The sequence below is a fragment of the Thalassophryne amazonica genome, chromosome 15 (assembly GCF_902500255.1).
Source record: "Thalassophryne amazonica chromosome 15, fThaAma1.1, whole genome shotgun sequence".
NCBI lineage: Eukaryota > Metazoa > Chordata > Actinopteri > Batrachoidiformes > Batrachoididae > Thalassophryne > Thalassophryne amazonica.
Genome location: NC_047117.1, coordinates 93,259,087 through 93,285,950, shown reverse-complemented (window position 1 = coordinate 93,285,950; position 26,864 = coordinate 93,259,087). Strand labels below are relative to the sequence as shown.

Genomic DNA, 26,864 nt, shown 5'->3' with positions numbered 1-26,864 from the left:
GTTTATTCTCGTATATTTGTGACTTTAAAGTCAAAAATATAATCTCCATTTTTTTTCCTGTTTGAATGGGCCTTATACACCGTTGTACTGAAGTCCAAGTGTTGAGAGTGAGATAAGCATGAATCGCTGATGTAAACAAAGCCTGATGCAGCAGTAAGCAGTGCCTGTCGTGTGCGTACGTGGGTTTGTTTGTAACGACAGCAGCGACCGGAAGTGGATTCGCGTCATGCACACTCAGAACTTTGAATCGGTCTATCCGGTTGTTAAGTTCAGACGTAACGCATCACGTGATAAATCTGTTTCCGGGTCCAAAGACCTGCAAGTTTACAGTTAGTTACATCTGTATGATCCTTTTAAGGATCTACAGTTTTAGTTTGTGTTTACAGTGTGTGCAAACCTCTGTCCCTCCGTTAAGCGCATTTCTTTCTAAGGTAAGAACACTGAATAAAACTTTTTTGCCTTTTACTTGATATATTTTATTATGCACAGGTAAAACATACATGTCTGTTTGTGAATAAAAAAATATTTATTACAATAAATGCAAACTTCACTTTCCCCCCGAATGACATGAACAGGAAGCGATCGCGGCTCACAGCAACTCCCACTGAAAATAACAAACAACCTGAGCTTCTGGCATTTTTACATAAAACAAATGTCTAAAACCCCAGTTAATATATCCAGGAGAGTTTTAGGCACAATATACAAAGAGTTTTATGTTGCCATATTAATACTGTTGTCCGTGTGCAGCCTGATCAGAGCGTCTCAGTGCAGGTCTCAATGACAGCGGGCCTTTTTTGTTTAGAGCCGGAAGTTGAAAGTCACATGATGCATTACATCACACTTAACCGGGTTAAAAACAAACTTTAATATCAATAAGCTGCACGTGACCAGAGGCCAAAACACGTCGTCATTCACGTGACTCTGACTTGGGCTCGTTGATGTTAGCTGCATTACTAGATTTGGCCAGTAGGCGGTGCTGTAATTTCAAAGCTGCTTTGAGCTTTTTAAACGTTGTTATGGTTGATTGCGGCCAAATCACACCTGTGGTGACACACTTTGACATCGACAGTGATTTAAAAAAAAAAAATGTATTTAAAGTATGTTAATTTCCATGTTGCACAGAACAATTCACATATCACTTTTTTCGGTGAAGTTTGGATATTTGGCCAATTTTTTTAAACTTCAGATGTGGTTTCGAGTCACGTTTTCCAGCAGGACGAAACAGAGAACATTTCCAAGTCTGGATTTGTTGGAAAACAGTATTTTAATGCAAATACACACTTAACACCACGTTTCTTCATGAAAAAGAAAAAATATTCCAGTAAGCCCCTAAGTTCTAATTTTCCACATTTTATTCATACACCATGTTTCTTCAGAATAAATAAACATAAATGGATAAATAATTTCAAAGGATCAACACAAATACAAAGAAATTATTGCAGTTTTGTTGAACACAAGTGTTCTAAATGTTAAATATAATAAGATGAATTTTTTTATATGTGTGATGTTTCTGCAAAAGTGACTTCAGGGTTAAATAATACATTTTGAATCCTGATTTTGTTTCTTGTTTTTCCCGTTTAACTTTAAACTGTGATCTAAAGTAAACCAGTAGCGAGCAGTATTCCTGGTATTTATATTTGTAAATAGTTTTTTTTTTACTTTTACGTTCGATACTTTGTGTGCTTCTTACCCTGTGTGCTGCTATACAATGCTACTGGAACCTCACTCCCTAAGGGGTATGAATACCCCCCTTAGGGAGTATTCCCAAGGCATTAGTAAAGTTCTATCTAATCCAATCTTATCTAAATATAAAGTAAAAGTCTGTGTCCAAACTGGTTCTGGACTGGCTCTGGTGGTGTAATTCAGTAAAGTGTTTTGGGTCACTTACAACACAAAACTAATTATTAATGGAAAAAATAGTAAAGTTAATATTTCTGTTTAATGCATGAAATGCACACGAAATTCTTACCACGATCAGGGGAGTTTATTTAATGAACTATTCAAAATGTAAACAAATAAAAACCAGAACCAAATCCTGACCAGCAAAAGATTTAATGTCTTCTTCCTCTTGAGATCTGTTGAAGATATTTTATATAAAACAAGAGGTAAAAGAAAAAATTTTATAAAGCAAGAAATAAATTAAGGAGTGAAACAGAAAAATTCTGAGGTAGAATCACAACAACAAAGTTTTCCAAAATCTGATTGTAATCTGTCCAAGACCTTTGACCTATAGAGTAACAAATCAGAGTCACAGACAAACCGACGGGTCAGGGACTAACCAGCAGGGTCACAGACATCCTACGACTTTCTTCTTCTAATAATAATAAGTGACAGAGATGCGACGGCTCTTTGATGATTGAGAAAATAGTCCTAAATAATTATCAAAAATCTAGAAAAAGGTCCAAAATCTTAAACTGTGACTCTGTGCCGTCACAAAAACATCAGCAGACCTGGCAACACTCTGTGGATGGTCCAGTCTGTATTTGGACAGCTGTCACTCACTGTCCAGAAGTGTGTCCGTCTCTTCCGGTCCGGCTGTCCCCGTTTCAGAGTTCCGTCCTCCATTCTGGCTCTGCTGCGTTCCTGCGGTGATCCGCGTCTGCGGTTTGTGCGGCGGCGTGTTGTTGGCTGGGACAGCGGCGTCACTGAATATGGTGTCCTTGAAGATGGAACTGAAGGAGAAGGAGGACGCACACAGCGACTCCTGCACCGGGGGCTTTTTGGCAAGGACCACAGCTGGGTCTCTGGGAGGTTTTGCTGGAGGTGTGGCCTCAGGTTCACCGTTCCTGACGTCTGGGTCCAGTGGTTGATTCCGATTGGCTGTTTCTTGCTGGTGCTGAGTACCGGGCGGTTCTGATGGTTCCTGCAGGGTACCAGCGGGGATCAGGTTGCTGTGGACACTGGAACACTGGGACGAGCCCTCTGCTGTGGAGATGATGCTGCTGGCATGGGGCAGAATTTAGGGCACCTGGGTTCCTGCAGTGGTTCCTCTTTGCCAGCAGGAGGGGAGAAGCAGTTCAGGCAGCCAGACACAGAGGAGGACTTCCCCTGAACATACAGGACCGTGACTGGTGGATAAACGGAGGATTTTGTGGCGTCACCTTTGCTGGAGGTCGTTTTGACAGTAAGACCTGTTTCTGATGCACAGCGTGCCACTTTGACCTTTGACCCCCTCCTGATGTACTTGGGACCCCTCGTGAGCCAGCAGTCGTGGGCGGGCTCAGGGTGGTTGGGTCTGGCTGCGGACTGGAGATCTTTGTTGTGACTGAGCGTGATGGGCGTGGCAGTCTCTTTGGGTGTGGCAGCGAGTGGCGGCTGCTGCTTGTGTTGGGGGGTGGAGCTATCACTGGGTGACAGGTAAGAGGAGGAAGAGCGTCGAGACGGTGGCTGTTGGACGGGACTACTGCCGTTTGAGCAGGGTTCACCATCCAGACTGAACGCACCGCTGCTCGCACTCTGCGCCCGAAGCTCTGCGCCACTGAGCTCTGCAAAGGACACAGAGTGGGATTTGAACCGGCAACTTCAACACACAGATCACCTCAAACCCTGAACCACCTCATGACCACCATATCACTGTGGACAAAGACATGTTGACCAGCAGGGGGCAGCAGAGTCAGGTCATCCTGCTCTCCTGTGGCCTCTGCAGTAACCATGGCGATTAACATGAAACAAGGTCATGATGGAGATTTGATGGATTTAGTCTAATTCCTGCACATTTGCTGAATCCTGTAAATGAGGGTGCAGAAGGTTTTACCGTGTCTCTGCAGCTCGCCACGGTCCTCAGAACCAGATGGTGCAGCGCCATAATTCGAGTCCTTGTCTGTGGAACACACAGTCGATAAATAATAATAATTTTTAAAAATGACTGCATGTTTCAGAATTTAAAAAAAAAAATGGAAATGGTTCAGTTTTGATGTGCCACCGGAATCAGTTCTACCTGTCAGCTGACAAAGATGGAGATCAGGGTCAGGGGGGAGATGTCTGCATGGAGGAGTGAAGGGGTGAAGGTGGAGGATGGACAGAGATGATGAGGTTAATGTTTCCTTCCTGTCTGTTGACCTTTCACCCCACAGGTCACCTGACATTGAGGGAAACGCCAGGCTGCTCAGGGCTGTAGGTGTGGATGGAGAGGTCAAAAGGTCAGAGAGATGGGACCTGGTTTTTATTACTGTGTGGACACACGGAAAAGGATCACTTGTTTCAGAGAACAAATAATCACTCACTCATCTTCAACTGCTTACTTTAATTAAGGGTCACGGGGGGAAGGGGGAGCTGGAGCCTATCCCAGCAGTCACAGAGCGCGAGGTGGGGTTCACCCTGGACAGGACGCCACACAGACAAACACACACACATTCACACCTACGGACACTTTAAAGTTTTCAGTCCATCTAACCTGCATGTTTTTGGATGTGTGAGGAAGCCGGAGCAACCGGAGGGAACACACACAAACTCCCCACAGAGAGGACACAGGTGGGTATCGAGCCCATAACCTTCTATGAGGCACCAATGCCAGTGGTGGGCACAGATAACCAAAAAATTAACTTCGATAACAGATAATCAGATAACTGAAAAGTTATCTTTGATAAAGATAAAATGATAAACCACCCAAAAATGTATCGTAAGTTACAGATAACCGATAAATTCTAGTATTGTTTCTGGTACATTTGCAACTACTAACAAACTGAATTTGAGTTTTAACACCACGATCGCTTCTGGTAGCATCAAAAGCGACAACAGACCCAAACAATGAGCCCACACTTCTGTCTTTGAACATCGTGCCCCCTGCTGGAAACTCTTGTTTACTACACGGCTTCCAGCTCAGATGCAAGCTGAGAGCAGCCACAAAGCCCAGCTCTCTACCAATCACAGTGCTCCGGTCAGGCGGAGGTCTTGGAAAATAAAGCAGTGCTGACTTATGGTTTGGTGTGAATACCGATAGAATAACTCCATTAATGTCAATTCTGTCATTTGTACAAAGTTAAAATATAACATATCTTTTAATGTTGAATAATGCACTAATTCTGAAGATCTGTAACAAACAGACAGATTGCAAAGGATTCTGGGTAAAATGTGCCTCTGCTAAACACTGATTGGTTCAGTCATTCATTATGTAAATCAACACGTGACGTGTTGGTGTTTACAGATAATGTGCTTTTGTAAAATATTCCATTTTTTATTTGTGTCATCGCAACATGTTTTGCATATGGAGAGAATGTGCGCACGTTTTATTATATTGTGCGCTCGTTTTAAGCATTGTTTGAGTAAAACAGCACAATCTACTTAAACGTGGCCACAATTTGTAAAACGCGCACTCAGTATTGTCTTGACACATAAATGTTGGCTATTAGCCAACAAACCAGGAGACAGTGTGACACATTTCCCCATTAGAAATGGATCTGGTCAGAGTGTATTATCATGGTTTGGGCGCACAAGGATTAACGTTTCAAATCCCACAAAACCTCGGAGAGGTCGCCGCGCTGCGAGATCTCAGTAACACTGAGAACTAACCCTAACCCACGTTATCGGTCTAAAAATTATCGGACAAAAATTTATCGCAAGATAATTAGTCCAATAATGGTTTTTAAAGTTATCTAGAAAGATAACCCGATAATGAAAACATTATCTTCGATAATTATCGGTTATCGGATGATCTGAACTGTGCCCACCACTGACCAGTGCTAACCACTAAGCCACTATGCCACCAAAAGAAATCATCTGAAGCCTAATTTAATTAAAAAAATAATGATCAACCTGTTATTAGGACTCATTTTAAATACAATGCAGTTCTTGTAATTTGGGGTCAAAGAAGCTGAACAATATGTTCATGTGTTTGGACATGGAGCTTATTCAGCGGTGGGTTAAACCCTCCGGAACCAAGTACATTTACATCTACTGTACTTTAAAAAAGTACAGATACACAAGTTTGTTTGTTTTTTCCCCTTTTTGCGACTTCCACTACAAAATTTGTGAAGATCCAGGGCAAAATGGGAGGAATCAAAATATTTGCATGATATGTGACCACCAGTGTGCACACAAAATGGAAAAAATGCTTTGAAGATAGAGATACTTTATTGATCCCCCTAAGGAGAAATTTGACTGTTCAGCAACAAGACATCCATGCATAAACATAAAAAAATACATACATAGTTAACTTGAAAATCACTAACAAATAAAATGCAAATGTTCAGACCAAGCTGTTATAAAGTCTTATAGCAGAGGCGACAAAAGACCTCTTATATCGTTCTGTTCTGCAGTGCAGGGAAAGCAGCCTGTTGCTGTGGTTGCGGTTATAAAGGTTTATCTTATAACAGTTCTGTTGTTTATTTTGGGTTCTTTCACCATCTTAAGTTAATTTTTCTGAGGTAGTGAGTTTTCAAACATTTCCGAAGTAAAAGCAAATTATTGTTTTACAGGAGCAGCTGCATTAAAGGTACGTGCAGCACCACTACAGTTCTGTTGCTGTTAGATCTCAGTGCTGCATTTGATACAGTGGATCATCATATTCTACTTGATAGGCTGGAAAATCATTTTGGGATTACTGGGAGTGCCCTTGTATGGTTGACATCATACTGACCAGTCGTTCTCACTGTTTTGTACAGTGACACTACCTCTAATCTTCGTGGCATGAAATTTGGGGTTCTACAGGGGTCTGTCTTAGACCCCTGCTTTTCTCCCTTTATATAGCACCCCTTGGGCACATATTGCGGCATTTTGGGATTACCTTTCACTGCTATGCAGATGATACTCAGTTATACATGCCAATAACTGCTGGTAATCTCGTTCACATAAAATCCTTAGAAGATTGCTTTGCATCAGTGAGAAGTTGGATGTCTAGAAACTTCCTACTTTTAAACTCTGATAAGACTGAAATGATGGTTCTTGGTCCAGTGAGACATTGGCATCAATTGACGAGTTAACGCTTAGCCTAGGTTCGTGTATCATACATCACACTGACAAGTGAGGAACCTTGGGGTAATTTTTGATCCTACATTGTCCTTTGACCTCCACACTAGAAATATTACGAGGACTGCTTTCTTCCACCTGCGAAAGATAGCAAGATTCGTCCCATCCTGTCTATGGCTGATGCTGAGACCCTGATTCATATGTTTGTCTCTTCTAGATTGGACTATTGCAATGTTCTATTTTCTGGTTTACCTGCAGTCCAGCATTAGGGTCTCCAATTGGTTCAAATGCTGCTGCCAGACCTTTGACAGGAAGCAGAAAGTTCAACCACATTACACCCATTTTGGCGTCTCTTCATTGGCTTCCTGTCCCAGTGAGATCAGATTTTAACGTTCTGCTACTAGCCTATAAAACTGTTCACGGACTGGCACCTCCCTACCTAGCTGACCTAATTAAGCCTTACGTACCGGCCCGGACATTGCATTCTCAGGTTGCAGGGCTACTTTGTGTCCCTAAGGTGAATAAAAAGTCTGCGGGTCACAGAGCTTTCTCTTATCGTGCCCCTGTTCTGTGGAATGATCTCCCTGCGTCAGTAAAACAGTCAGATTCTGTGGAGACTTAAAGTGCAGACTTAAGACTCACTTATTTTCCCTTTCCTATGGCTAGCATACTGGTACAGTTTGTTTTATACTTTTACTCTTAATTTGTTTGATTAGGAAACGGAGTGTGGCCACGGCCTCAACTTTACCTAAATTCTGAAACTAAATATTGGCTCACAACAGGCTAATTTGTGACATGAGTGAATGTAATTGTGTCTAACCTGAACTAGATCAGTGGTCCTCAAACTTTTCAGACCAGGAACCACTTAACCATTCAAAATTAAATAAATAAATAAATAAAAAAAATCTTGTGGATCGCAGATCTCCCCAAATATCCAAAAACAATAATAATTTACATACGAGTTGAGTTAAATATTTTTCAGTTGGAATATGATATTAATTTAAAATGTGATATTTCACCAATATCCCGCCCGTGGGGACGTGGCCTACACAGCAGACCTGACGTGGACAGCTTCACAGCAGCAGCGACACAGACGAGTGCAAATACTACAGTAATGGGTTCGTGCTAATTTATGGTTCTCTGTGAGCGCACGTCGCCATCTGGAGCGCCGCTGATGTTCAATTCATACTTAACGTTAGCCCGTCTGCAACGTTAGCTAACGTTACTCCCCGCACATTAAAAACAGTCACACTCAAAAGTCTCGCATCTACCCGGGGAAGGCTGGTTTATCCTCTGTTGTTAAACCGACTCACTATTCCTGCGTGACCAACATGGCGTTCGGCTGTTTATCTTTCCCGCTCCTCGTAATTTTGGTCAGTTTATTCAACTTATACCCTGATTCCAAACATGAAACTTGCTCCAAAAACATAAGAAGATACATAGATAGCAGGGAGAAGACCTGGGAAGAAGGTCGCGATTGTGCTGCTGTGATTTTGTGCTAACTGGAACTGACCTTGACCTTGGTCGCTGATCCAAACGTAAACAATCGTGGACTAATAGAACTGTAAAACCTGGATTATATCTGTTCACGCTACTGATACTGATGTCTGGCGACATCCAGATACAACCAGGCCCACCAAAGACAACCACGAATGCTACGTCTCCTGTGGATTATGTGACAAGAACGTCAGAAGCAATCAAGCAGCCCTGCAATGTGACTCCTGTGATGTCTGGAGCCATCAAAAATGTATGGATATGCCAGTGAAGGAATATCATCGCCTAGGTAACTGACGACCCCTGGTATTGTCCTAAATGTGTTTACCGCAGATGTCTGACTCTTTGTTCGATCCTGCTGATGATGCCCCCCAGCCTGTTGATCCAGTCTCAGACGAACCCGAGCCGAGGCAATACGACTTCCTGCACTCCAAGGGCCTCAACTTTGTACACCTCAACACCCGGAGCTTTCTTCCAAAGCTGGATGAACTACCCAGGTTGGTGGTGGACACTAAAATAGCCGTGACAGGCGTAACGGAGACATGGCTCGCCGCAACAGTGACAGATGCAGAAGTGGAAATACCTGGTTACCTGCTTACATGTAAAGACAGGAATCGTGAAGGCGGAGGTGTCGGTATTTATGTAAGGAGTGACATTGCTTTCAACCCGCGGAACGACATCAGTGATGATCTAGAGACAGTATGGATTGACATATCTCCCAAAGACAAAGCCCATCCTCGTCGGCGCGTGCTATAGACCACCAAAGCAGACAGACTTTTTCCAACGTTTAGAGCAATCATGCATGAACTGTGACAGTTTTACAGCTAGGGAATGTATTATAATGGGTGACTTCAATGTGGACATTAGTGCTCCTAAAGCAAAAACCAGTGAACTTCACAATGGTTATAAACGTTTTTTTATCGCAGTTTGATTTGTCACAGCTAATCACTGAGCCAACAAGGATTACTCCAACCACAGCAACTGTTCTAAATTTGTTTACTGTATCTGACCCTGCCAAAATATCTCAAACTGGTGTATCAGATTTCACTGTTAGTGATCATTTACTCATTTATTGTACTCATAAGCTTAAAAAGTCACCAGTTAATCAGCATAATGGTATACATATCAGGTCTCTCAAAAGTTATAGTAAACAACTGTTTGAAACTTGTCTGTCTGAGGTAGACTGGCAGGAGGTGTATGGTTGTACATCGGAGGATAGGGCATGGTATGTATTTAAAAATAAGTTTCTTACATCATGGACCAAATAGCACCGTTCAAATGTGTTCGCGTTAGGCAACATACAGATCCCTGGATGACAGGAGAGATCCTGCATCTTATACATGAAAGGGATTGAATTTTCTTTAAATTAAAAAAAAAAACAAGGACCACAATTTATACCAAAAGTACATTTATCTTCGAGATCAGGCGCAATATCGGAAAAAAGAAGCCAAATCCAATTACATATCAAGTAAAGTCGATGAATATAAAAAACCTAAAAAATTGTGGCAAACTCTAAATATAAATGGAGAGACATGTTTCGATAAATTAAAGGTATCCAAGCACTTCAACAAATTCTTCACTACCATCGCCTCAACACGTCGACAAGCTTCCGCCTTCTGTCGGTAAATATGGCATACGCCATATTAGGGAGTACTATCAATCTTTGTTTGCTCCGGTAAATAGTTTTAAACTTTCTTTGGTCTCGGAGGACATGGTTACTAAGATCTTGTCTGATCTAAATTCGAGCAAGGCCACCGGTTTAGACAACTGTCACCCAGATTATTAAAGATAGTGCCAAGCTCATTTCTTCTCCTTTAACGCATATTCTAAATTTATCTTTGGCTACTGGTAAAATCCAGATGATCTAAAAGCGGCTAGGGTGACACAGATTCACAAAAAGAACAGCAAACTTGAGGCAGGTAACTATCGACCGGTTTCGATTCTGAGTACGTATCTAAATTATTTGAGAGAGTGTCTATAACCAACTTCACGATTATCTCAGAGCCCATAAGCTCTTCTAGTTTCAGATCCGCTTATTCTACCAATACCTGCCTGATAAATCTGACTGATTATATCAAGTAGGAACAGGATAGAGGACATTATATAGCTATGGTCCTCTTAGATCTTCAAAAAGCTTTTGATACGGTAGACCATAGGATCCTCTTACAGAAACTCAACGCTCTAGAATGTCATGTATCAGCCATAGACTGGTTCCAATCCTATCTTGGAGAGTGAAAATAATCGGTTGAGATTAGTGGAACAATCTCTAATCCGGCTACCATAACATGTGGAGTACCACAAGGCTCTATTCTTGGGCCTCTACTTTTTCTCATTTATGTTAACGACATTCCGTCCGGCGTCAGTTGCAAGACACTCTTGTATGCTGACAACACTAGTTCTTTTATATATTATTATTTTTTTAAATTGTGTACTATATAGGTACTTTTTTATTTTTTATTCCACCTAGTCACAAATTCATATTTTCTCTTTACATTGTTAAAAACCATTTTTTGTACCCATGTTGATCATGTACTGTATCTGTTTTTTTATAAGGACCACAATGGAAATAAGCGCTTGTGCTTTTTTGTGTAATCCTTTTATTTTAATGTTACTTGTATACAGTATTTGTTATTGTTATACAATGTACATTTCGATAATAAATAAATCAATCAGTCAATCCTCACAGACCACTAGGGCTCGCCACAGAGCACTGTTTGAGAAAAGATGAACGAGAAGATGCTTTTTACGACACTTTGTGGTGATAAAACATGAGGACAGTGTGATGGAGGGAGAAGAGAAATAAACACTTACACAGGGAACGATGGAACAGGGACGTGACTGTCTGTCCATCCTGTTTCTCACACAGGGAATCAATTTCACGTGTGACAACAAGGGGGCAGCAGAGAGTCCCGGTGAGAAGGGGGGGGATGGAAGGAGACAGGAGCAAAAAAGGAGAGAAGAACACGGGAGCAATAGAAGGAAGTAGAGAGGCGGGAAGAAAGGAAATGAAGGGAGGAGAGACACGAGGAGACATTTAGGCCTGTTGAGGAAAGGAGGAGACACACTGACGTTTAAAGATGACACACGGATACCAGCACATGACTGGACATGTTTTTTTGTTTTTTGTTTTTTTTTAATTTGTTGTAGCTTTATCTGTCTCATGCTGAGTTAAAGTGAAGTTCAGAGCGATGTAGAACCGCGCCGATAGGCCGGATGATTACGGTGCCGCCGTTAGTCACATGACTCCAGCATCCTGATCGGAGCGCAAACGCTTTCAATGGTTCAGGTCAAAGTGCACCAGGGGATTGTTCACATGGAGCTCAGCGACATCTTTAGAAACCAAGTACACATATTAACTATTCAGACTGGGGTTGCAAACTGGTGGCCCAGGGGCCAGATGAGGTGAAAGTCATGTATGGCCCACAGCACACCATTAAACACAGCCTGCATGCTCATTTTTTTTTTAATTTGAAGGAATCATAATACAATAACATGCTTTGGGGAGACAGATATTCGCCCTCGTCTAAGGGGAAAATATCTGTCATTTTGGGTGACTGGGCATGGACGGAGGGATTCAGAAAATGCATACCGCCCTCCAAAAGTATGTTACTGTATTAAAATTGGATCATTTATAATTAAATACAACAGAGATTTTATGTTAAATCAAAAATGTCTCACAGTTCCCCATCTGTGCATGGGACGGTCCAACCTATCGGCCAAATTCAGACCTAAAATGACTCGTGTCAACTTTTATGACATATGTCACAGAAATCCATATATGGATTCCAGCCTCCTCTGTGGGACACACCCACTGAGCTGGTCTGTGACGAGTCGTCCCATCTGACCCTGGGTTAAGTCTCTGCTGGCTCACTGAATAATGTGCTGAGAAACAGAACTTTGTACTCACTGCTGTGATGCCGGGGGGAGACGGCTGAACATCCAGAACCATCTGAACTCAGGACCGAGCTGCTATCCTGACCAGAGTCATGTGATTCCGTGAAGAGTGAGCGCTCCGGTTCATGCTCACGGTTGCAGGGTTTGATCAGCTGCTTCAGTTTCACAGTGATCCAGCTCCCATGTCTATGGAAGACGAAGGAAAAAAATCAGAGGAGAAACACACTGGTCACAGTTGGTCTCCTTCCTCCTGCGTCTCAGTGGGTCCCGGTGCGTCTCTTCTCCATCTGAAATGACTGAGTCATCAATAAGCATGTACAAGACATAATGTCTGTGAGAAACAGTCTGCCAGTCAATGAGGAGGACGTTCATTCTGTCCAACAGTCTGACTGAACAGCAGACATGAGAAGGTCTGTCCTGCAGCTACCATTAGCATGTAGCCAGACAGACCTTAACTTATGCAGCTCATGTTATTGGTTAAGGTAGACGGTCCATCCAAGTGGAGGGAGGACAACCAGGTGTCTACACCCACATCCCCCAGCTCCTCCTGGACAAAGAAGTCAAAAGGAGACTTACAGTCCTTATAGCAGGTACTGTATGTAAACCACTGAATGAGGACAGAAGGACAGATGGGTCACAGACAGATGTGTGCAGTTCTAAAATGGTCCTCATGGGCATCTCTGTTCAGGATCACAGGCATCTTACCGGCGAGGAGCTGAAGGCTGGTAGAACTTGTACTGGGCCATTATCTTTTCTTCAAGCTTCTCCTTCTGCCTCCTCAAAACATTCAGCTTTTCTCTGAGCGCAAAGAAGACAATCAGAGGAAAATGGACTCAGTGAAGTCAAGATTCTTGGAGTGACGAGTTACTGAGGGAAGAAAAACAAAGTCCTAGCTGAGAGACCTGTGATAAGAAACACCCAGAAATGACTTCTTGTAACCTAAAACAGAGATGATAACGAGACCATCATCTCAGCCTCATACTCCTGAACGGGTTAAAAAAAAAAAAAAAACCCAGCACGGAGTCCGCACTAACCCACGGCACCACGGGAAAACTGTGATAAACTTACAACTGACACGTTTACAAGGCTTTTATAAAGTACAGCTCAGTGACTGTGACATATGACCTTTGAGCCCAAAGACAATGGGCTTCTTGGGGTCACTATACAAAACATACATAGCAAGTTTGGTGACAATCGTGTCGGTACAACTGAATTTATCTCGTTCACAAGTGAAATATCACAGGACTAACTGACATGATGTTTACCCCACTGTGGGGGAACCTCTGGAGTTGTCTGGGTCTACATCATCATCTCCCAGCTGGACCTGCCTGAGCCACGTCCTAAGGAAGGTGTCCTGGAAGCACCCTAATCAGATGCCAAAGCCCCTCAGTGGGCTCTGCTGTATGTGAAGGTGTCAAACCCCTTTGGATAATGGAGATCCTCGTGTTGTTTCTAAGGTTGAGCCCAGAAACCCTTTGAAGGAAATGGGTTAACATGAATAAGTTATTTTGGTCACTACCCAACGTTCATGACCTGAGGTGAGGGATGGAACAGAGATTGGTAAATCTGACATGTCACCCTATGACTCAACAGTTGGCCAGCTGATTGACTGATTGCTTCAACCACCTGTTGAGCTCGAGTTCCACTTTTGCCTCACTCAGAAACACAAGAATTGGGCATCACTTGGATAGAGGACAAGCTGGCCTGATGCAAACTCTGCCCCAGATGTAAGCTGGGCTTGGCGCTAAACCTACCCTACCCTAAGCATAAACCTACACCTACCCCTAAACATACTTCTAACCCCTAACCCAACCCTAACTCAAACCCCAACCGTTTCCCCTAACGTAACCCCTTCCCCCTAAGCCTTTCCCCCAACACTAACCTGTGGGTCTGACCCTGTTGCTGGGTTCCAGTGCCAGAAAGCGCCAATTGCAATTTCCCCTAAACATACTTCTAACCCTACCCCTAAACCTACACCTAACCCTACCCGTAAACATACACCTACCCCTAAACATACTTCTAACCCTAACCCAACACCTACCCCTAAACATACTTCCATCACTACCCCTAAACCTACACCTAACCCTACCCCTAAACATACTCCTAAACCTACACCTAACCCTACCCCTAAACCTACACCTAACCCTACCCGTAACCTGGGCTGAGTTGTTACCTTTCACTTGACGCAGCAAACCAATCCTGAGCCAGACTGAGTGATCCTGCAGAGGACTATGACCGCTCTCTGCACACGCCGCTCCTAACTGTCCCAACACTTTCGTCAGAACTGATCAGCACCTACCTGGATGCTGCTTAGTGTGCACATACATATATTGGAGCTCTTCCACGTGAAACCGATCCTTGTTCTCCATTGTCTGCTCCAATAACGTTTGGTTCTGCAGCACCATAGTCTGGATCTGACCAATCAGGTGGTGGTTCTCTTCCTCCAGGTTTCCTTTCAACTGGTTCAGCAGCTGAAGATCACAGAGATAATCACACACACAGCCAGACAAAATAAAAACCCACGGATTCCCAGGCCGAGTCAGTGACGGGCTGTCCATGCGGTGCAAAGGTCAAAGGTTAAAGTTGCTGTGTCTCAGTACCTCACACTGGTTGGTGAGTTTGGTCAACGTGATGTCCAGCTGCTGATACTCCATTTTGAGTTTGGAATAATTGGCCTCCAGCCGGGTGTGTTCCAGCTTGGTCCCATTCATCTGGCTCTTCAGGTCTCTGTGGTCCGCTGTCAGCGCCTCATTGTCCTTCAGAAGCTGTTGGTACATTTGGTTCAGCCTTAAAAAAAGCGAGGCACAGTGAGGATCGACACATGCCCGTGAAAGATGAATGTGGCAGATATGTGGACTCACCAGTCCTTCTCATCACGGAGCCGGCAGCATTCAGCCGCTGTGGTCCTGTGCTGTTCTTTCTCCAGCGCCATGGTCACCTGCTCCTCCTTCAGGACCTGCTGCAGGTCCTCCAGCTTGTTCTGCTGCTGCAGGCTGTCGTACCTAGACACAGCCAGCACGTACATGAACATGCTGCTGTGGTGCAGCAGGTAATCCTGCCAGACTCCTGGATCTGGATCCTAATGTTTACTGAGTGTTACCGCTGGTCTCCTTTGGTACCTGTCCTGCAGCGAGCGATGCTCCAGCTCCAGTGAGCGATGCACATTTTTCAGGCAGCCATATTTGCCAATCAGGGCCTCATAATCTGCAGTCTGCCGCTCGTGCAGCACCGTCAACCGCTCGTGATCACGCAACAGCTCGTGCACACCACGCAGATTCACGCTCACCTATGGCGCAGTCCGCTTGTTTTCTGTTGCAGACTGTTGCTGCTGAAGCTGAGCATTCTGGGCCAGGAGAGAGGCACTCTGAGAGATCAGCATGGCTTTTTCCACCTGGACCAAAAAGGGATCCAGTGGAACAGGAATTGACACACACACACACAGAAACCTGGTATTGGTATCTGGATCTCAGAAGGAGAACATCATGGAACTGTGACAGGAAAATATCTGAGTTCCATTTTTCTACAAGTAGTAGAAGGCATGCATAGACAGTACCCTGTGGCACTGTCACAGCACTCTGTGGTAGTGTAGCAGTACCCTTTTTCACTGTCATAGTACCCCTAGCACTGTCAACCCCACTAAGGTCCTTAGAATGGGTCTCATTAACATAAGATCACTATCCTCAAAATCACTGTTGATTAATGATCTAATCATGGATCATCACTTAGATATGATTGGGCTATGTGAAACCTGGCTTAAACCTACAGCTGTCCTCCCCTTAAATGAGGCCTGCCCACCAGCATATACATTTAGTCACGTCCCTCGTGATGCGAAGCAAGGTGGGGGTGTTGCTCTTATTATAAATCTAGGTTTAGCTTATTAGCTGTTGGGGATCACAAATATAACTCGTTTGAGCATCTGATTCTCCGCTTGCTCAGGATATTACACATTGCCAAGGTCAGAAGAATAAAAATCAGCCGTATTACTTTGTCACTGCATATAGGCTCCTGGCCCATATTCTGAATTCTTAGATGAATTTGGTGCTTTTATCTCTAACTTGTCAACTAGTGCAGCTAACATTCTGATCATTGGTGACTTTAACGTTCATATCAATAAGCCTTCTGATCCCCTCTGCAAATCATTTATGGAAATTGTGGATGCATTAGGATTTCGGCAATGCATTCGGGACTCAACACACATTAGTGGAAATACCCTGGATTTGGTTTTCACATGTGGTATTGCTGTCACGAATATTGACATCATGCCTCTTACATCAGTGGTCTCTGATCACTCACTTATTAAGTTTACAGTTTGCTGCCATGTTTAGTGGAACAACAAACCTTATTTATCACTGCAGCGATGCATCAACTCCTCAACTAAGACTGAACTCGAAGCCAGACTGCCTGATATCTTAACTTCACCTCTGGCAAATACCCAATCAGACAGTCTTGTGGATAGTTTAAACTCAGTGCTCAAAAGTAACCGCACACAGCAAGTGAAGCTTAATCAGACATTATCGGATATCAAGCACTGTAATACAGGAGTTCCACAAGGCTGTGTGTTGTCACCAATACTTTTTACAATTTATACTTATGACTGCAGGAAAGTACACCCCAATAATTTTATTTTTAAATTTGCAGATGACACAGCAATCGTGAGCCTCTTGCATAAGGACATGGACCCTTTTGTCTACTACAATGAGATTGACACCCTTATTAAGTGGTGTGACAAAAACCATCTGATTTTAAATGTGTCAAAAACACAAGAGATGGTTTTTGACCCAAGGCAAGTGATGACACACAAGCCAGTAATCATCTCAGACCAAACTATAAATCAGGTGGCAACAAAAATATCTCAGGGTCCATATCAATAATTTGCTAAACTGGAAATCACACATTGATATTTTGTGCAACAAACTGCAGCAAAGAATGTATTTTTTGAGTCAAAGATCATATGTAATATTTCGCTTTTTAATAAGACTGTTTTCGGGCATAATAATAAATAATAAAAATATGAACCCTCAAAGATCATATGTATATTTCGCTTTAAATAAGACTGTTTTCGGGTCATAATAATAATAAAAAATATGAACCCTCAAAGATCTATGTATATTTCGCTTTTTTAATAGACTGTTTTCGGGTCATAATAATAATAATAAAAAATATGAACCCTCAAAGATCATATGTAATATTTCGCTTTTTAATAAGACTGTTTTCGGGGTCATAATAATAATAATAAAAAATATGAACCCTCAAAGATCATATAATATTTCGCTTTTTAATAAGACTGTTTTCGGGTCATAATAATATATAAAAAAAATATGAACCCTCAAAGATCATATGTAATATTTCGCTTTTAATAAGACTGTTTCGGGTCATAATAATAATAATAAAAAATATGAACCCTCAAAGATCATATGTAATATTCGCTTTTTAATAAGACGTTTTCGGGTCATAATAATAATAATAAAAAATATGAACCCTCAAAGATCATATGTAATATTTCGCTTTTTAATAAGACTGTTTTCGGGTCATAATATAATAATAAAAAATATGAACCCTCAAAGATCATATGTATATTTCGCTTTTTAATAAGACTGTTTTCGGGTCATAATAATAATAATAAAAAATATGAACCCTCAAAGATCATATGTAATATTTCGCTTTTTAATAAGACTGTTTTCGGGTCATAATAATAATAATAAAAAAATATGAACCCTCAAAGATCATATGTAATATTCGCTTTTAATAAGACTGTTTTCGGGTCATAATAATAATAAAAATATGAACCCTCAAAGATCATATGTAATATTTCGCTTTTTAATAAGACTGTTTTCGGGTCATAATAATAATAATAAAAAATATGAACCCTCAAAGATCATATGTAATATTTCGCTTTTTAAGACTGTTTTCGGGTCATAATAATAATAATAAAAAATATGAACCCTCAAAGATCATATGTAATATTTCGCTTTTTAATAAGACTGTTTTCGGTCATAATATAATAATAAAAAATATGAACCCTCAAGATCATATGTAATATTTCGCTTTTTAATAAGACTGTTTTCGGGTCATAATAATAATACTAAAAATATGAACCCCAAAGATCATATGTAATATTTTCGCTTTTTAATAAGACTGTTTTCGGGTCATAATAATAATAATAAAAAATATGAACCCTCAAAGATCATATGTAATATTTCGCTTTTTTAATAAGACTGTTTTCGGGTCATAATAATAATAAAAAAATATGAACCCTCAAAGATCTATGTAATATTTCGCTTTTTTAATAAGACTGTTTTCGGGTCATAATAATAATAATAAAAAATATGAACCCTCAAAGATCATATGTTAATATTTCGCTTTTTAATAAGACGTTTTCGGGTCATAATAATAATAATAAAAAATATGAACCCTCAAAGATCATATGTAATATTTTCGCCTTTTTAATAAGACTGTTTTCGGGTCATAATATAATATAAAAAATATGAACCCTCAAAGATCATATGTAATATTTCGCTTTTTAATAAGACTGTTTCGGGTCATAATAATATAATAAAAAATATGAACCCTCAAAGATCATATGTAATATTTCGCTTTTTAATAAGACTGTTTTCGGGTCATAATAATAATAATAAAAATATGAACCTCCAAAGATCATATGTAATATTTCGCTTTTAATGACTGTTTTCGGGTCATAATAATTAAAAAAAATATGAACCCTCAAGATCATATGTAATATTTCGCTTTTTAATAAGACTGTTTTCGGGTCATAATAATAATAATAAAAATATGAACCCTCAAAGATCATATGTAATATTTCGCTTTTTAATAAGACTGTTTTCGGGTCATAATAATAATAATAAAAAATATGAACCCTCAAAGATCATATGTAATATTTCGCTTTTTAATAAGACTGTTTTCGGGTCATAATTAATAATAATAAAAAATATGAACCCTCAAAGATCATATGTAATATTTCGCTTTTTAATAAGACTGTTTTTCGGGTCATAATAATAATATAAAAAATATGAACCCTCAAAGATCATATGTAATATTTCGCTTTTTAATAAGACTGTTTTCGGGTCATAATAATAATAATAAAAAATATGAACCCTCAAGATCATATGTAATATTTCGCTTTTAATAAGACGGTTTTCGGTCATAATAATAATAATAAAAAATATGAACCCTCAAAGATCATATGTAATATTTCGCTTTTTTAATAAGACTGTTTTCGGGTCATAATAATAATAAAAAAATATGAACCCTCAAAGATCAATGTATATTTCGCTTTTTAATAAGACTGTTTTCGGTCATAATAATATAATAAAAAAATATGAACCCTCAAAGATCATATGTAATATTTCGCTTTTAATAAGACTGTTTTCGGGTCATAATAATAATAATAAAAAATATGAACCCTCAAAGATCATATGTAATATTTCGCTTTTTTAATAAGACTGTTTTCGGGTCATAATAATAATAATAAAAATATGAACCCTCAAAGATCATATGTAATATTTCGCTTTTTAATAAGACTGTTTTCGGGTCTAATAATAATAATAAAAAATATGAACCCTCAAAGATCATATGTTTTATATTTCGCTTTTTAATAAGACTGTTTTCGGGTCATAATAATATAATAAAAAATATGAACCCTCAAAGATCATATGTAATATTTCGCTTTTTAATAAGACTGTTTTCGGGTCATAATAATAATAATAAAATATGAACCCTCAAAGATCATATGTAATATTTCGCTTTTTAATAAGACTGTTTTCGGGTCATAATAATAATAATAAAAAATATGAACCCTCAAGATCATATGTAATATTTCGCTTTTTAATAAGACTGTTTTCGGGTCATAATAATAATAATAAAAAATATGAACCCTCAAAGATCATATGTAATATTTCGCTTTTTAATAAGACTGTTTTCGGGTCATAATAATAATAATAAAAAATATGAACCCTCAAAGATCATATGTAATATTTCGCTTTTTAATAAGACTGTTTTCGGGTCATAATAATAATAATAAAAAATATGAACCCTCAAAGATCATATGTAATATTTCGCTTTTTAATAAGACTGTTTTCGGGTCATAATAATAATAATAAAAAATATGAACCCTCAAAGATCATATGTAATATTTCGCTTTTTAATAAGACTGTTTTCGGGTCATAATAATAATAATAAAAAATATGAACCCTCAAAGATCATATGTAATATTTCGCTTTTTAATAAGACTGTTTTCGGGTCATAATAATAATAATAAAAAATATGAACCCTCAAAGATCATATGTAATATTTCGCTTTTTAATAAGACTGTTTTCGGGTCATAATAATAATAATAAAAAATATGAACCCTCAAAGATCATATGTAATATTTCGCTTTTTAATAAGACTGTTTTCGGGTCATAATAATAATAATATAAAAAATATGAACCCTCAAAGATCATATGTAATATTTCGCTTTTTAATAAGACTGTTTTCGGGTCATAATAATAATAATAAAAAATATGAACCCTCAAAGATCATATGTATATTTCGCTTTTTAATAAGACTGTTTTCGGGTCATAATAATAATAATAAAAAATATGAACCCTCAAAGATCATATGTATATTTCGCTTTTTAATAAGACTGTTTTCGGGTCATAATAATAATAATAAAAAATATGAACCCTCAAAGATCATATGTAATATTTCGCTTTTAATAAGACTGTTTTTGTCATAATAATAATAATAAAAAATATGAACCCTCAAAGATCATATGTAATATTTCGCTTTTTAATAAGACTGTTTTCGGGTCATATATAATAATAATAAAAATATGAACCCTCAAAGATCATATGTAATATTTCGCTTTTTAATAAGACTGTTTTCGGGTCATAATAATAATAATAAAAATATGAACCCTCAAAGATCATATGTAATATTTCGCTTTTTAATAAGACTGTTTTCGGGTCATAATAATAATAATAAAAAATATGAACCCTCAAAGATCATATGTAATTTTCGCTTTTTAATAAGACTGTTTTCGGGTCATAATAATAATAATAAAAAATATGAACCCTCAAAGATCATATGTAATATTTCGCTTTTTAATAAGACTGTTTTCGGGTCATAATAATAATAATAAAAAATATGAACCCTCAAAGATCATATGTAATATTTCGCTTTTTAATAAGACTGTTTTCGGGTCATAATAATAATAATAAAAAATATGAACCCTCAAAGATCATATGTAATATTTCGCTTTTTAATAAGACTGTTTTCGGGTCATAATAATAATAATAAAAAATATGAACCCTCAAAGATCATATGTAATATTTCGCTTTTTAATAAGACTGTTTTCGGGTCATAATAATAATAATAAAAAATATGAACCCTCAAAGATCATATGTAATATTTCGCTTTTTAATAAGACTGTTTTCGGGTCATATAATAATAATAAAAAATATGAACCCTCAAAGATCATATGTAATATTTCGCTTTTTAATAAGACTGTTTTCGGGTCATAATAATAATAATAAAAAATATGAACCCTCAAAGATCATATGTAATATTTCGCTTTTTAATAAGACTGTTTTCGGGTCATAATAATAATAATAAAAAATATGAACCCTCAAAGATCATATGTAATATTTCGCTTTTTAATAAGACTGTTTTCGGGTCATAATAATATAATAAAAAAATGAACCCTCAAAGATCATATGTAATATTTCGCTTTTAATAAGACTGTTTTCGGGTCATAATAATAATAATAAAAAATATGAACCCTCAAAGATCATATGTAATATTTCGCTTTTTAATAAGACTGTTTTCGGGTCATAATAATAATAATAAAAAATATGAACCCTCAAAGATCATATGTATATTTCGCTTTTTAATAAGACTGTTTTCGGGTCATAATAATAATAATAAAAAATATGAACCCTCAAAGATCATATGTAATATTTCGCTTTTTAATAAGACTGTTTTCGGGTCATAATAATAATAAAAAAAATATGAACCCTCAAAGATCATATGTAATATTTCGCTTTTTAATAAGACTGTTTTCGGGTCATAATAATAATAATAAAAAATATGAACCCTCAAAGATCATATGTAATATTTCGCTTTTTAATAAGACTGTTTTCGGGTCATAATAATAATAATAAAAAATATGAACCCTCAAAGATCATATGTAATATTTCGCTTTTTAATAAGACTGTTTTCGGGTCATAATAATAATAATAAAAAATATGAACCCTCAAAGATCATAGTAATATTTCGCTTTTTAATAAGACTGTTTTCGGGTCATAATAATAATAATAAAAAATATGAACCCTCAAAGATCATATGTAATATTTCGCTTTTAATAAGACTGTTTTCGGGTCATAATAATAATAATAAAAATATGATAGCCGCTGCACAGGGAATCAGCGTATTGAGTCTTGGTGGGGGGTTTTAAGGAAACAAAGTGTCCACTTCTGGATGAACATATTCAAAACCCTTCAAGATGATGGACAGTTTTCTGGGGACTTTTTGGATAAAAACCTGGTACAGTTTTGTTTTCTTGGCCTCGTTCAGGTAAGTTTATTACATACCCATTTATATCTGAATTCAAAATCATTTTTATTAATCATGCTTTTTTCTATTCTCTTTTTTTTTTTTTGTAGAAGGAGTTGGATGAGGTAGTGCAGACATGGAATACCCACAAGATCAGACCGCGACCTGGCCAAGATGTGCATAGTGGTCGTCCTGTTCTGATGTACACAGTCCCAAGTTTGTATGATGCAGAGGATAAGCTTAAACTCGTGGAGCCTGAAGAAGTAGCTGTGTGTAAGGAAGAGTGCACACCGAAGAGCCAGATCCCTCGTGATGAGACTGTTTACGATCTCTCTGTGTTACTCATGCAGGAGAATCAATGGGCCATCCTTAGAACAGTGATACTGGAAAATATCTAACACCATTGCCATAGAAAGTGTTAGTGTGGTATCATAGTGTAGCGGGATGAAAGTCCCGGGTCCCAATTGAAAAGACGTTCCCGCTAGCTTGGCTAACGGGGAGTTCCCCTTTGGCTGACCTGGTAGAGGAACGGTCTTTTGTTGCAAGCCGCGTGGGTTCGATCCCCACCGTCGTCCCGGCCACGAAGGTCCTGCTGCTTCAATCGTATGTCAATGAAACGGGTCCTGTAGGATTTTTGTGCTAAAATGGATTTTTTGCTTTTTACTTAAAGCAGTATAGGCCATAATGGTTCAAGGTGATCCTGGGGTAAAATTTACCAGATGCTCAGATTTTGTTGAAACTGGTGAGAAGTTGTTTGTATTGTGTCATAGGGTCCCCCCACCCCCACACAAAAGAGCTATTTTACGGTGTGTGGCATTTGATTGGATAATTAAATAGCAGAATGTGTCAAAGGTCTACATGGTCTATGGGGGCCACTAAGACTTTCCCTGGATGTTGCAGATGGTGCCATCACCAAATCAGTTAAAATGCTTTTTCTGCTTCAGTATGACAAGAGAAATCATTTGACACCACTTTCAATATCATCTGAGCATTTACCCCAGGATGACCTTGAAGCTTTAAAGCCCTATACCTGTGTAAATATCAGCCAGAACCTAGACAAACTATATTTATTTATTACTATTATTATAATCCTCTCAACAAGACAGATATATTGGAGTATATTTGAAATTGATTAACTTGATTTTCAATTTACCTGTGTACTAACCTTTGTCCCCTTGCAGGAGAGATGTAGGGGTCGTGAAATTGAACTCCGTCATTTTATGACAGTCTTGGTCCTGTTGAAACCCAAGCAGCAACAAAATCAATTTTAGCATGAAAATCCTATGGGAATACACACCATACCTCACTATGTGCATGTTTTGATGGATTTATTTATTTTTGTTTTGGAATGATATAACACTGTTCTTGTGCGTGATTATAGTAACAGCTAAACTTAAATGTGTTAAACATGTAGAAATGCTTTACACAATTGTTTTGGTTAAAAAAGTTCAAAAGTTACTTCACAATTGGTTTACAAACTATTCCTTTTTGCACACCTACCCATGAACTGGTATCCCACTAGGTGCTCAACTTTACATTTTAGACAGTTTTTATACAGTTCAGAACACACTAAAATTAAGATGCAACATTGTTTACTTATATTGCTAAAACATCTATTTTCAATTCAATTTTTCAATTTTATTTCCTTTATATAGCACCAAATCACAGAGTTGCCTCAAAGTGCTTCACACAGGTAAGGTCTAACCTTACCAACCCCCAGAGCAACAGTGGTAAGGAAAAACTCCCTCTGAGGAGAAACTTCAAGCAGACCAGACTCAAAGGGGTGACCCTCTGCTTGGGCCATGATACAAAACATAAATTACAGAAACAATTCACAGAATTCACGGACGAATATACAAGAATTGCTGTTGGTGCACAGGACAGGAGGGTCACCAACACAAACACAACTCACATCTCTGGACGGAGCTGCACCTTAAACAGAGAGAAAAAACACAATCAGGCATCAGAAATACAAAAAATACTGCATAATTTGCCAGCATTAAACAACAAGAAAAACAGAAGAATACTAAGGTGATCTGTAGATGATTTGTTCAACATCATCTCTAAACAACTGGTGAACAGTGAATACTCTTTAAGACCACCACATGTGACTATGTAAATGTCTTATGACAAACACAGAACAGATGGTAAAATAAAAGTGCAGAATGGAAATGGGCAAAAAGTTCTGTCTTATTTCTTTGTATCTAACAAACTTAACTTTACTACATTTTTAGTCTCCCTTTAAACTATTATCTGTTCCATCCAACATGAACTACACAATGTCCATGATCCATATGTTGCTCTCTAAGACGGCATTAAACTCGGATTGGAAATCAGGAAATCCATCGTAACAATCAGCTATTTCCAAAATACAGCCACATGTTCTTCCAATAGGTCTTCTTGTAAATGCTGACATATTTGAAAACATGACTTACATGAAACATGAAATATTAGGACATCACTTCCTGTTGTGAATCTCAGGAACCTTTCCAGTTTGTCTTTATTTAATTCTCTTTTAAGGTGGTTGTGGACCTCCCTTTGGCTTCCTGTCATTGATTCTGGGAATTGATGTAATCCCACTACTTTTTTAGGAGTTGGTTTTTAGTTTTCAAACATCCTCAAAAGCTCATGTGTGAAAGAGACATTTGGCATAACTATGTCCTTCCAACAATCTATATCACAAACACCAACTCCTTGTGTGCAATCTCTTGCAGGATGTTTCTCAGTGTCTCTGGTTAACTCTTGTGTGGCATTCGTAGTTTGACAGAACCTCAAGAAGCTCATCCAGCTCAACTGATGCAAAATCATCGAGGGCCTGCTGCAGCTCTTGACATGGAGGTGGAGGGCAGCTGTGTTGTCGAGGCAAAAGGCAGCAGTAATGCAGAATGAGGAGTGGGCACACTGGAGGTAGAAGGCACCTGTGGTGTGGGGCGTGGAGTGGGCACACTGGAGGTAGAAGGCACCTGTGGTGTGGGCACACTAGAGGTAGAAGGCACCTGTGGTGTGGGCACACTGGAGGTAGTGGCTGTTGCAACATGAATTCAAAGTCATAGTCTCTGTCATTCTCATCTGATGAATATTCTGCAGTATCAACATGTGACCGAATGTGACTTCATCGATGAGGAGATAAGGTCCACAAGCTCTGTGTTGTGTTGAGGGTCTTGGTCATAGCTGTGGTCATGACTGAGGACAAATCTGTGTCTGCATTAGGTAAGGCTGGGGCTAAGTGTGCTGCCTCCAACATGATCATGAACTAACAGGTCACCAACGTCTGATGAATCATCTGTCTGTTGATTAGAATGATCTTTATCGCTTTCATTGTCACTTGACTCCAGGAGTTCTGTATCATTGTTTCCTGCTTCTGATTCAGATGCGTCTGTAGGCTTGGCTGTGTTTTGCAAAGAGTAGCAATATAAAATGGTAACTGGACACACATGTAGTGTCATAGAAAACAGATGGTAATGTCCTTCTCAGTGATTCTATTTTGCTTATAATCCCAGAGCTCAAATCTAAAATCACTTTTCCTGGCCTTTTGTGGACTTTGCCACCAGGAAAGAAAAGATTCTTCCTTTTCTAGAACAGTGTGCATCCCTGTTTGTATTTCAAGATCCAAGGTTCGAGTGCCACCTGCTTCTTTGGCTCTTATTTCTTAAACTCCCCCTTCTCAAAATTAATCCACCCTATTTAAATTTGCGATGGCTTGCTTTACCCGCTTTTGGCAGGACCAGTGCGTTCATTGTGCTGTACTGTTCCTTTATTTTATTGGCAGCAATTTTTTCTCTGTTGAAGTTTTGACCTCAGTTTTTCAAAAAGTCCAGTCTTCCTCCTCTGAAGAGGTTTGACCTTTGCAAAGATTTCTCAATGCCAGACGATCCCATATGATGGAATATAATTAGCCAGATCGTTGTCCTCCATAAGACAGATGACATGGATGTCAATCTGTGGAAGTAAAGGACATAAAGTTAACAGATTAGTCACAAAAACGTTAATTAGGATGACACATAGCAAGGACTGCTTATAAA

The 26,864-nt window shown here is 38.9% G+C and overlaps 1 protein-coding gene across 1 annotated transcript; it reads right to left on the bottom strand.

Annotated features, from left to right (window-relative positions):
- Positions 1-1,640: 1,640 nt before the first annotated feature.
- On the bottom strand, positions 1,641-26,579 carry LOC117526683. Its single transcript, XM_034188735.1, has 11 exons — positions 26,552-26,579; positions 24,755-24,774; positions 15,411-15,547; positions 15,153-15,293; positions 14,892-15,078; positions 14,617-14,762; positions 12,997-13,089; positions 12,305-12,477; positions 3,938-4,111; positions 3,755-3,820; positions 1,641-3,485 (listed from the first exon to the last, which is right to left on the bottom strand). The coding sequence occupies exons 1-11, from the start codon at positions 26,577-26,579 to the stop codon at positions 2,884-2,886; spliced, it is 1,767 nt and encodes a 588-aa protein (XP_034044626.1). The 3' UTR covers positions 1,641-2,883.
- Between the last annotated feature and the right edge of the window lie 285 nt (positions 26,580-26,864).